The sequence below is a fragment of the Leucopleurus acutus genome (assembly GCF_964270905.1).
Source record: "Leucopleurus acutus genome assembly, chromosome: 1".
Taxonomy (NCBI): Eukaryota; Metazoa; Chordata; class Mammalia; order Artiodactyla; family Delphinidae; genus Leucopleurus; species Leucopleurus acutus.
In genome coordinates this window covers 86,935,419-86,948,962 of record NC_139142.1, presented here as the reverse complement: position 1 = coordinate 86,948,962, position 13,544 = coordinate 86,935,419, and the positions used below count along the sequence as shown (strand labels likewise).

The 13,544-nt window shown below is 38.5% G+C and overlaps 1 protein-coding gene across 2 annotated transcripts in view; it reads right to left on the bottom strand.

Moving 5' to 3' along the window:
* Positions 1-8,417: 8,417 nt before the first annotated feature.
* Positions 8,418-13,544, bottom strand: part of CTDSPL2 (CTD small phosphatase like 2) — a 71,333-nt gene continuing 66,206 nt past the window's right edge. For both annotated transcript variants that reach the window (XM_082845257.1, XM_082845258.1), the window contains exon 13: positions 8,418-13,334. In XM_082845257.1, coding sequence (XP_082701383.1) covers positions 13,269-13,334 — 66 coding nt within the window. In that variant the 3' untranslated portion in view covers positions 8,418-13,268. The remainder of the gene's footprint in view (positions 13,335-13,544) is intronic.

Genomic DNA, 13,544 nt, shown 5'->3' with positions numbered 1-13,544 from the left:
TTTTGGTTAATCACTAGTCTAGTTGTTGCTGTGAATGTATTTTTTGTTTATGATTAACCTTTAAGACGCAGATTTTTAGTAAAACAGATTACCCTCCATAATGCGGATGGGTCTTATCCAATGAATTGAAGGCATTAAGAAAACACACCCAGGGCTTCCCTGGTGGCCCAGTGGTTAAGAATCTGCCTGCCAGTGCAGGTGACACGGGTTCGAGCCCTGGTCTGGGAAGATCCCACATGCCGTGGAACAACTAAGCCCGTGTGCCACAACTACTGAAGCCTGCGTGCTTAGAGCCCGTGCTCTGCAACAAGAGAAGCCACCGCAATGAAGAGTAGCCCCCGCTCGCCGCAACCAGAGAAAGCCCACACGCAGCAACGAAGACCCAACACCGCCGAAAATAAATAAATTAATTGATTTTTTTTAAAATTAATTATTTTAATTTTTTTTAAAAAGGGGGGCTTCCCTGGTGGCGCAGTGGTTGAGAGTCCGCCTGCCGATGCAGGGGACGCAGGTTCGTGCCCCGGTCCAGGAAGATCCCACATGCCGCGGAGCGGCTGGGCCCGTGAGCCATGGCCGCTGAGCCTGCGCGTCCGGAGCCTGTGCTCCGCAACGGAAGAGGCCACAACAGTGAGAGGCCCGCGTACCGCAAAAAAAAGAAAAAGAAAACACACTGAGGGACTTCCCTGGTGGCACCGTGGTTGGGAATCCGTCTGCCAATGCAGGGGACACGGGTTAGAGCCGTGAAGATCCCACATGCCTCAGAGCAACTAAGCCCAATGCACAACAACTACTGAGCCTGTGCTCTAGAGCCTGTGAGCCACAGCTGCTGAGCCTGTGAGCCACAGCTGCTGAGCCGTGTGCCACAACTGCTGAAGCCCCTGCGCCTAGAGCAAGCTCTGCAACAAGAGAAGCCACTGCAATGAGAAGCCCGTGCACCGCAATGAAGAGTAGCCCCCGCGCTCCACAACTAGAGAAAGCCCACGCCCAGCAACGAAAACCAAAAAAATAAATAATTAATTTTTTAAAAAAAGAAAAGAAAACACACTGAGGAAAAAGGGATTCTGCCTACAGACTGCCTTTGGACTCTGCAGCATCAGCTCTTCCATGGGTCTCCAGCCTGCTGACCTGCCCTGCAGATTTGAGACTTGCCAGCTCCCACAATTACGTGAGCCAATTTCTCTTTCTTTTTCTTCCTTCCTTCCTTCCTTCCTTCCTTTCTTTCTTTCTCTCTTTCTCTTTCTCTCTTTCTTTCTTTCTTTCTTTCTCTGCGCTGCACAGCTTGTGGGATCTTAGTTCCTCAACCAAGGATTGAACCTGGGCCCTCAGCAGTGAAAGTGCCATGTCCTAACCACTGGACAGCCAGGGAATTCCCTGTGAGCCATTTCTTAAAATAAATCTTTTTCTATATATATACACATGCTACTGGTTCTGTTTCTCTGAATAACCCTGACTAACACAGTGACTGACTGGATATGGAGGAGGAGGGGAAGGGAGCTGTAGAGGATGATGCCTTTGGAGATTGAGTGGAAGTAACATCCATCTATAGGTGCTCAAGTCAAAAACCTGGGAGCTATCCTTGCTTTCGTCCTCTCACTTACCCCTTAAATTTAGTCCATCACCAAGGTCTGTGAATTACTTCCAATGTTAATCTCGAATCCATGTCTCTTGCTACCACCTTAATCCAAGCTTTCTCTAGGCTGTTCTCCTATAATATGCTTTCAGTTGGTTTTCCTTCTTCTACTCTTCCCTCTCCACAGTCCATTCACTATACACCAGGCAGTTTATTTAAAAAATGTAAATTAGATCATCACACCCCTTCCTCCTAGTTGAAATCCCTTTAGTGGCTTCTTGGTGTTTGTTTGTTTTGGATTTAGATTCAACTCCTTATGATGGCCTACAAGGCTCTGCATAATCTGACTCCTACCTCCCACCAACCCCCTTATGATGCCATTCCGTCTCATTAACATCATTGTTACTGGCCCTCTGAGGCTACTAAGCCTTTTCCTATTTTTGGACTTTGTGCTTGCTATTCTTTCTGTCTACAGTGCTCTTTCCACACCTTTACATGGTTGGCTTTTCTTCCTCCAAAATTCAGGTGTTACCTTTGTAGAAAGTTCTTCCCTGTTCTCCCTCCAGCAATGGGCCTCTCCCAGTTACTCATCTTGTCACTCTGGTTTTGTCATAGCATTTATCACAATTTCTCATGACCTTGTTTCCTTATTTAATATCTGTTTGGAGCACAGGTATTTTGTCTGTGTTCTTTGCTACTGTATTCCCAGTGCCTGGCATGTAGTAAATGCTCCGTAAATGTTTCTGAAGATGCCTGAATGGTGTTTCTCATCATAATAAGGAATGAGGATAGGTTAAGTTTTGACTTAAGACCTTAAGTTTTGACTTTAAGATCTTGACATTCCTCTGAGGCATCCAAATAGAAATGTCTAGTATATATTTGGAACTAGAGAGGTCTGAGCCACAGATAGAGGATTAGGAGTTATCTGATGATGGGGGTAGATGGAATCAAGTGAAGTAGAGGCCATCTGAAGATAGGATAGAATGAGAAACCTTGAAGGACATCAACATTTAAAAGTAGCCAGGAGAAAAAGGTATATAAAGGATAGTAAGTTAAAAAAAAAATTTGTATCCTTCCAATTCTACTACATTTTTTAATACAAATTTTAAAATACTATGCAATATAGTATATTTGAAAATTCACTGTTGTAAGTCAGGAGACCTGAGTTCTAAACATTCAAATGATCAGATTATATTGAACTGAACACTGGACACTTATGGTGAGGAGTGGGGAAAGCTCACAATGATTTCTCCTTTTCTGGAAATCGTCCTAGTATACAAGAGTAGGTGGGCTCCCCAAGCCATTCTACTCCCTTACCATAGCTGATTTGAGAAGGGGGGTCAGAAGCAGATTATCTATGAATCTAATGAAGCTGTAGCTTCAGGGCCCCTCATTGCATAGGCCCCTTCCATTCTTCAAGAAAGCCCTCCAAATTGTATATGCTTCAAGCTGTATAAAATCTGAATCTGCCCCTAGGTGGGATATAAATAACCCAGTGGAACCATCAGATTATCTGGTAGCTAGTCTCCAGAGATGGCCCTTTAATGAATAGTATCCAAGCCCTTATATAATTTTTGAGTCTGGGGTAGCCCTATGATTCATATTTAACCGGTAGAGTAGGACAGAAGTGACACCCAAGGCTAGGCTATAACAAGCCTTGCAGCTTCCACCTGTGCCTTTTGGAATGCTCACACTGGTAGAAGCCAGCCGCCATTGAAGAAGTCTTATTACCCTAAGATTGCCATGCTGTTTCAAGATAACTTTACAGAGAGCCTGTTTAGGGAGAGAGAAGTATTCAGCCAGCCCCTGGCTGTTCCAGATTATCCCAGCAGAGATGCCAGACACGGGAGCAAAGAAGTCATCCTGGACATTCAGTCTAGTTGAACTGTCAGATGATTCCATCCACAGCTACCCTTTTTTTTTTTTTTTTTTGCTGTGCAGCTTGTGGCATCCTAGTTCCCTGGCCAGGGATCAAACCCGGGCCCCCTGCAGTAGAAGCTTGGAGTCCTAACCACTGGACCACCAGGGAATTTGCAATCCACAACTACGATTTGATCACAACCACAGAAGACCCCAAGCAAGAACTGTCCAGTTGAGCCCAGCCAGCCCAGAGATCTGTGAGAGATAACTTCTCTTAAGCCTCTTAAGTCTTGAGGTGAATTGTTATACAGTGATAACGGAAAGATTCTCTTTCCCAGGACTTTAGAATTTGGAACTCAAGACTCTCAGGGCCTGGGAGTTGGTGGCAGATGACAGCAGCCTGAAGGAAAGACCTCCTGATGAAGTGATGATTTCCCAAGCGACCTTACTTCCTCTTGCCTTCCCTTGAGGTCCAGTTGTCCAGCTCCTCCTTAAATGCCATGAGGTACCCCAGTATCTTTCCAGTAAATTCCATTATTGGCCTCAGCTAAAATTTTTAACGAATACATCATAGTAGTCTTATCTGCAGATAAGAAATCTTGAGAGGCTAAGCTCTGCTATACTTAAGTCTGTTTGGCACATAGTGGGCACTTAATAACTGTTGAATGACTGCATGAATAAATTTCTAGGCAAAACTGGTTTTTTCCTCAAAGAAAAACTCGCCCATCAGGCCATTGTTTCTCCTCATGAAAGGTAGTCTCAAAAGAAAATTAATACAGCTGCACCCCAAAGAAAGCTGCTTTTTTAATATATTACTAGTAAGCCCACAGCATTATAGCAATGACCTGAACTAGGAAATAGTAAATAATTGGCTAAGAAGGTGCCAGATTCAATCGAATATCCCAAGGTGAAGACTCAGGAAAGCAAGCCTGTGTATTTCTGAAGTGGTAGTACAGTCATCTGTATTTACTTGCCTGAAGATGTTCTAAGACAATGTACCTTCAAACAAACAAAAAATGTTAACAGAAAGAAGGTGAAATATAGGGGAGGTGAGGCCAAAGAACAAGATTTGGACAGTCCCCAGAGAAAAGGCTAAGCTGACCTGCAGACTTCTGGCAGATACCTAGCAGAGATGAAGATGAGGGCATCCTGTTGACTTGATATTAGCCGTTATGATTCTCTTTCAGTAGACCTTTTTTCTGGTTCTACCCTTACCAAGCTGGCATCGGACTGTGATTTAGTTTCATAAGGAGGTAAATGAATGGAATTGATATTTGGCCTAAAAATTAGTGTTTTGTGAGTTTAGTTAGTGTGAACCAATTCCTCTGAATTTCATCAATTCTGAGTTGCACATTCAGAATCAATTTTCTGGACTTATAAATTGAAGTCCAAACTTTGAAATATGAGCTCATTCATTATATCATGTATTCAACAAATAATTATTGACGGCCTACCCTGTACCAAGTACTATTCTAGGCTCTGGGGTGTTAACTTCGAGGTATTAAACCACATGCAATTGAAAATAGGGTGTGAGAGTTGGAGGTGCTATGCAAAAAATACATGGGCTATATGTATGCTTCATTGATAAAGTTTTGAAACAGAAATTGAGAATAGAATTTATTCACAGAATTGTGCATGCTGCTTTTTGAAATAAAGAAGCTGGGAGACAATTGTCAAGAACTCTGTGCTGTAGACTTCGATTATTCCTTAAAACTAATCTGTGAACTACACACTAATCTCTAGGGAAACCCTATAATCACACATAACACTATTCCCATCTTACAGATGAGCAGAGTGACTGATCAGTGTTTGTTGAACAAATTAACATTAAAACTTCTGCCTTTAAGAAGCTTCATCATTAAAGCCATAGGAGAGTAAATGCCAGCAGAAAAGAAGCAGGGCTGCTTATGGCTTATTTTTAAGTGAAGTGCCTTAAGCACCAGACTCAAAATCTCCTAAAGATGAAATAAGGCCAGGCTGAGGAGGCGGTTTTAATTGCAAATAGCACCAGATTAAAACTCATTTATAGGGACTTCCCTGGCGGTCCAGTGGTTAAGACTCCGCACTTCCAGTGCAGGGGGCACAGGTTCCATCTGTGGTTGGGGAACTAGGATCTCACATGCTGGCCCGCTTGGCCAAACCACCCCCCCAAAAAAAAACACCACTCATTTATAAAATACCAAAATCACTGATTTGATTTACATGATTTGATGTAGAAACAACTAATGACTTTTTCAATTTTAACCCTCCTCCCCTAAAGAGCCTACCCAAGACATGAAATGACAGCATCTGTCTCCTTTCAACTCCTATACATTTTTCCGTACTTAACTTTTATATGGTGCCATAAAATCCTAGAGTACCTTCCCATTTCTATCATTAAACTGGGCAAGCCATACTTTCCCTAGAACTTTACCAATCTCCGACCTCAGATTGTCCATTACGATGCTACCCAATACATTAATATGTTACATTACATTACATTACATTGGGTTAATACATTAACCCAATATATTAACCATATTATCGTGGAGAAAGGAAATTCTTTGTGTGGAACGAATTAGGTCCACGTCTGTATTTCTTCAAACTGGTCTCCCACTCAATCTATTCCCTATTCAGCAGTCAAAGTGACCTTTTTAAAACAAATCTGATTATTTACCCCCTTGCTTAACTTTACCCCCTCCCCCAGCCAAGCCTGGCTTAATATTCTTTCAATAAATGTTCTACAGATCTCAACTTAATACTTCTTCAGCCAATCCAAGCCTGACTTCAGATTAGATTGTGTTATTAGCCCTCAAAGCCAGTCTTTTCGTTCGTGTTCCTTTTCCCAGCAAATGTCAGTCTCCACTGCTAGCCTGTTAGCTTGAGGGCAGTGTCAGGTTTGCTTTCTTCTGCCATCCACAGAGCCTAGCATAGTTAAGGCAGTGTTTTTAAACGACTTTTACTGTCATCAGAAAGGCTACCTACAGCTACCTTCAACAATTGTCATACATCAAATATAACATTAAAGCTCAGTATATGGGAGCCACTAAAAGCTCTAGTTCATTTGGTTCACTGATTACTAAGAGACTTCTAACTCGGCAAGTCATTTACATGAGCCTGCTACCCCAACTACTTACTTCTCAAGCCATTTAATACTCACTCTTTAATTTCCTCATCCTCCATTTCTTCCTTCGCAGTTAGCATTATTTTCATCCGAAATGTTCTTAACCAGGGGTCCCCAACCCCCGGGCTGCGGACAGGTACCGGTCGGTGGCCTGGTAGGAACCGAGCCGCACAGCAGGAGGTGTGCAGCCGGTGAGCAAGCGAAGCTTCATCTGTATTTACAAGCTACTTCCCGTCGTCGCTCGTATTACCGCCTAAGCTCCGCCTCCTGTCAGCATTATGGTGAGTTGTGTAACTATTTCATTATATATTACAATGTAATAATAATAGAAATGAAGTGCACAATAAATGTAATGCGCTTGAATCATCCCGAAACCATCCCTCCCGCCACCACCAGGCCGTGTTAAAACCGTCTTCCACAAAACTGGTCTCTGGTGCCAAACAGGTTGGGGACCGCTGTTCTTAACAATCATAGGTGACCTCTCCATTACCACTTCTCCAGTCTTTCTTTCCAGACTGCTTGCTGCTCATGTCTTTCTTAAAAAATCTCCCTGACATCTGTGGTATTACAATAACCTGATTCTACTGCTCATTTCTGCCCCCTCTAGCTTCAGACATCTCCCAACACCCTGTATAGATCTCACACACCCTCAAGAAAATTAGCTGCTTTAACATTTCAGTTCTGGTAGTTATCTGTATACATGTTTCACCACCCATTTTACAGAGGGACAAATCAAGGATCAGAGAACTCCTTTGTCTAGTAAGTGGATGAGTTCTTAAGTTCTTGAATTCAGGTCTTTTGACTCTGAACTTTCCTTTTTATTACCCATACTCCTAAGTCAGCTATTCCCAAGTCCAGTCATTTATTTCTAAAGGCCTACTGCAGTGACACTCAAACCAGTCTGTGTGCACTACACTCCTTTGAAGCTCAGGGAAAATAGTTATCAAGTCTCATCCCAGCCAGGAACTGGGGGGGTGAGAAAAATGAAGAGATGTTGGTCAAAGGGTACAGACTTCTAGTGGTTTGAGGATCTAATGTTCCAAGGATCTAACGTATAGTATGGTGACTAGAGTTAACAATACTGTATTTAAGTCTCATCACAGAGATTGGGGTGGGACCAGCTTGCTATTTTGTTGTTATACTGGTTCGAGTTATTTAGCCCATTACACAAGTATAATTTCATTTTAGCTCACCATAATCTGGTTCTTTCTTGCCATTTTATCTCTACTTTTTAAAGCTAACCACTTCATTATTCAGGTTTTATGCAACTTCTGCACTTCTGGTAGTTCCAGAAATTAAGAATGTTATTCCTCCTAAAGTCATTACTTTGAGTAATGGTAATTAAGAGAGCTAGATTCTAATCCCAGCTTTGTGATCTTGGGAAGACACTTTTCTAGACACATTTTACATCTGTAAAATAAAGATGTACACTTAGAAGATGGAATTTCCTTCTAGTTTAAATATTGAATTGTTAAACTCTAGGGCCTAGTTTGTACCACAAGCTTTTGCACTGAGTTAATATATTCTTTTATAAGAACATTTTGTTGGCTACATTCATTTTATAAACTAGGGAAAGCTCTGTATTTATGTACAAACATGATTATACAAAAATGCCAATGCCTTGGGAAATAGCCTGTGGTAATACTTAAATTCAAGTCTCCTAGAACAGCGGTGTGGTCTTGGGTCACAGCCCTCTCTGAGCTTGTTTCCTTATCTGTTTTTTCCGTATCTGTAACCTGCTCTACGTTCCTTACAGATCATCGAAAGAGAAAGCAATGTGAAAAAATTGTGTACTTGTAAACAAAGCACTATACAAATATAAGTTGTTAGATATTATATTGTTTCTAATGGCTGATAAAATATCACCAAAGAAAAGTGCTTCCATAAAAGTTTTATTTATCCCCACAACAACCCTGTGAGGTAGGGTGATCAGGGCATTTGAAGATGAGAAAACTAAATCTACATTACTTGTTCACGGCTATACTGCATAGTAAATATGTAGAAATTAAATTGAATATTTTAAATGTCCATGACTTTATATAGATTCATGTGGAAAAAGGCAGAGAGAATATTAACTCCCCCCTACCTTAATGCCAAAAGGACACTGCCTTGAAAAATCCCATTTCAAAAGATGAAAGTAGTATTTCATTGCTTATTTCTACAAAGATTTATAAAATAAAAAAATAGTGAAATATTTTACAGTTAATATATATAATGGTCTCATTCAGGGATATGTCCTTCAGCTGTGTATATGATCAACTATTCCAAGTGCTAGAAAATGCAAACTCTTAAAAAGTATGAAAGACATGAATGATAATAAGCAGTAACCTCAATCTTCTTTATTATTCCTCCATGCATCTTGAATAAGTTCTGTGAAATCTGGTCCCAGTTAAAAAAAGAAAAAAGAAAACTCTACCACAAAGAGATGTCTGGTAAACTTAATTTTGTTGCCTATTCTCAACTCCCAAACCACTGTCACATTAAGTAAAGTAGTGATTTCCCAAATCTATGAGAATCACTTGGAGAGCTTTCAAAAAATACAGAACTCTCAGGCCCCACTCTAGACCCAGTGAGACAATTTGTTAGAGGTCAGGCCTCAAGAATCTGTATTTCAAAAGCTCCACAGAGTAATTCTAATGAAGAGTCAGGTTTGGGAACCAGTGATATATTTTAAAATACTAATAACTAATATAAAAACCATAAAGTAAGTATAAACTTGTTGCTCTCATCTCCCCTTTTAAAAATTTCTCAAAACACATAATCCCAGAACTCTTGCCTCTGGGCAAGTAATTTCAATTCAAGATACAGAGAAACATTTTATAAAAATGTATCCTAGTGAATGAGACTTGGATTCCAATAATAATTTAAATAGCATTTAAATATAAGATACTGAGTTCTGTGGTTCTTATTCTGAAATTTTTTAAATGTATTTTATACAGGTTCTTAGCAGGCTTTTAACTCAGGGGACGACATGAAAAGTAATGACATAATCAAGCACATAAGCACTGAAAAAATACTATACTCAAAAACAGCTCATGAGAGGAATAAGAAAGTGAATGAATGACAACCTAAGGCCTTTTGGCCCATACATTTTTGTTCCCAGTCCACTCTTCCCCTATAAGGGGAAATAAAATAAACACTCTTTCCTAGTTACTTGGCATAGTTATTTGGTGGGTGACTATTAACACTAAGTTAATTTAGAAACACAAGTTTAAAAGAGATAACAAATAAATACCTAGGAAGACAAAGAGAAGTCAGGTCAGAAAACCTTAACTAGCTAATGATGTAGTATATAACACCATCATGTTAGGACAATTAAATGAAGGCTTCAGTGTCCTTTACATTTCAGCTTTATGTGATTGACACAAGACGTGGAAAAGATCTGGTCCTTATGAAGAAGTCTGTGCTCGCTGCAAAGATTTGTAGGAATAATGAAATGCTTTCTTCATTGATGAGATGAAGTCTCTGTTTTTCAGCAAGTTGACTAAACAAAACAGTAAAAAACAAACTTCTTTAGATGGTTGAATGCAAATAATACCTAGTTGAAAAAGTCATTGGCCAAAGATAACTTTTTTAAAAAAATGATTCTATGTTTAACCATCCCCCCCAAAACCCAAAAACAAACAAACCAGGAAAACCAAAGTAATATAAAAACACAATGTACACATCCATTTTCACTGACAGTTACAAGAAAATAGCCATTTATAGAAGTTACAATGCTTTCAACAAATGTCCCCAAAATTTTGGGAAACAAGATAAAGCCATCAGGTAAATAAATACACATACTAGCTAATATAAAACAATTTATGCTTTTAAATTGTTGTCAACTCTCTTTTAAGACCCAAGGAGAAATATGGTGCTATAAATCTGATTAGGGCTACATATATTACATGGAATTAAAAAACACAACTGATTAAAACATCCTAACAATAATACAAATATTTAAAAGAATGTCTTTAAAAGTCAGACATTTACCACTGGAAATATCACAATTATAATATGTACTTCAGAGTCGTAATGTGTATATAGGTCACTTTTGCTGTGTCTTATCAGGTATCCATCTCTCCTGCATTTACTTGTCAGTTTTTAAGAGTTCATGTTTTCTGTGTGAACTGAAGAGGCTGGGCACATCTCAATTCATAAACACCTCCATTTAACTAATGGAAGTGTTTAAGGTAATATCTACCAACAGATAAAGCAAAGAAGGGGTAATAAGATAACACATTTTAAAGTGGAGGAAGCTGGATAACTGTCTCTATAACTTATTTTAAATTTTGTATTAATAACAAATTTAAAATGACTCAAATCAAGTAATGAAGAAAAAGAGACTGAATTGATCTCAAGAAATTTTCTCAGGCCATATAAAATTCTCCCTTAGTTTATTTCTTTACAGAATCTTGTTAGGCTTGATTCATTTGTCAGTCAACTTAAAGGAGCTCTGCTAGCAGGGGATCAAAAACAGCTTTACCAATAAAAGATGATTAAAAGTTGTTTTTAAAGTGCCTATAGGCACAGTGGTATATATAGGTGCTTACATTTCCCTTTTAGTTGTGGGAAAGCCCGTTGAGACTGTAGTTACTTAATCAGAAAAGCTTTCAGCAATTATAATGCAAGCTGAAAGTTTAGATCCTGTATAGGTTTTGGGTTTTGCTGTTTGAACATAAAAAGGGAGCAAGGAGAAATGTAACCAGGTTCACAATTTTGAGCAAGAGCATATGTAAAGGTAACATATGTACATTTTATTTCAAGAAAGACAGAAGACAAACAGCATAAAGATGCCCAGATGCCCTAAAGATAAATACATTTCAAAGATTCTCATTAAAATGAATCTGTAGTATTTTTTTCCTGCAAGCAAAATACCTTTCTTTAAATTAAAAACAAACAAACAAAAAAACCCCCAGTATTCTGAATTGCAAATGCTTTTGCTTTTTTTTTTTGCAGAAAATCTGCCATGATTATTTTTTTAATGAATAAGGATTTTCCACAAAACAGGCTTGCTCTACATGCTAGATTTTTAAACAGTTCAGTGACACAATATGCTAACTACATACACAACAGATAATATAGTAAGAAAACACTCAACCTGATGAAAAGTTAAAATCTTCATTAATACACTGAAAATTGACATAACTCATGCCTTTAAAATCAAAAATACAAAAATTAAATGTTTTCCTAAAAAGATTTCCTTATTTTAAGGATTCATTTGAAAATGAAGCTGCATGTAATTTGTACAATAAGTTGTACAAGTAAACAGGTAATATACATAAAAAATTAAGTGACATACTCCTCAATTATCAGTTGTCCACCTTTAATTTCCAATACTGTACTTTCTTAACAAGCATACAAAATATCAAACTTCTCTTTAGAAAAAGTGCCGTTCTTTGACATCCTTTACACAAAAACAGTCTGAGCCTGTGGCATGATAATGCAGTTGAGAGGCAAAGCATACTAACTTTTACAAATTCTACCTTCCATAAAAAGCCTCCCGAAAAAGAGATTACACGCCACTATAAAAATATCAACCTCTTGTGGTAGCTGCATTAGAGAACCAAGGCTTGAAGACTATTTTCATATAGCATAGAAAACCACTATGAGAACATATTAACTGCATTGGTGGCTTGGGAGTTTACTGTGCCACAGGATTATGCATAGCTACTGTAAGGTACCAAGACTGTTACACAGAGTTTTAATTGATTGTAACTGAGAGCATAACAGAGGTACTACCAGCCCATGCAAAATAACTAAAAATACTGAATCACTGTGCTGAATACTTCATTCCTGGAGAAAACCAAAGGCATCAGTAACCAAATCAAGCCCAACAGGTGACCAAACTCCTTCTCCTCAAAGATTGGTGAGCACAGTGAAGTCTGAGGTATACCTTTTATCCATCAAATCTGTGTGCCACTGCAAGATATTACCACTTGGGGACACATGCCATCACAATGGTTTAAATCTTTTGAATATTAGTCATTCATATATTCTTATCTACCCAGTCTCTTGATTTTTGAAAAGATTTCACCTACAGTAGAATATTACAGAAACAAAATATAAATGCATGTTCTAAATGAAACTTACATGGACTAAAAGTAGAGAATATTTTTAAACAAATATACAATATGCAGGCAGACAAAGCAGGAAAACGGCCATTCAAATGTATAATAAAAAACTAAAAATTGACTATTTCCAGAAAACTATGAAGCGCCTCAACTAAAAGGAATGCATAATGAAATTCTAATCTAATACAGGTCAAAAATGTAAAAAGGTTATAAACCTTAACAGGAAAAATAAAACAACTTTTACTGGCCATTCCTGTTGAAATGAGAATTTTAAAGTAACAGAAAAGTGGCTACAAACCCACTTAGAGCACCAAACAGAGAGAAAATAAAAGTCCATTTTCATCTCTGTTATTATCATAAAATCCTGTGTGACTACAGGTCAAACTGCTGGTGGCAGAAACAGAATTCTTTATAAACTGCAGATGTCCTGTACATAAAAAAATTTCACTGGAAGTTGCACTAGTTCTAAAGACTCTTCTGTTTTAGCCTACCTACTGTATGTATTCAATCTGAGATAAAGTCTCTTTCTGTAACCCTTGATTATTATTGGGCACCAAGATAAGAAAAGCAAGACGGGGTACAAAAATGCAAAATTTCAACAGTAATGGCAATGTTTTTGTCTTAGTCCAAAAGGGTCCTGCATTCTCTCCCCCTTCAGTGATTTGACAAGTCTTTGTACTTAATCTGGGGGCAGCAAATCATGCAAGCGAAATCGGTCTCTGATGTGAGGTCGAACATCTTCATTCTGTGTGGAGAAATAGACATTTTAAAAGCCACGTAATTTCAAAGACATGATCCTCATAACATTATGAACACTCTTACTTTGCAAAGAAACTATACCACCATTTATCAATATTTTATAATTTACATTATTTTGTTTGCCAAATAAAAAGATACTACACAGAAGCAGTTAAATTTAGATTAAAAAAAAAGCCTATCATTAATGTATTAATTT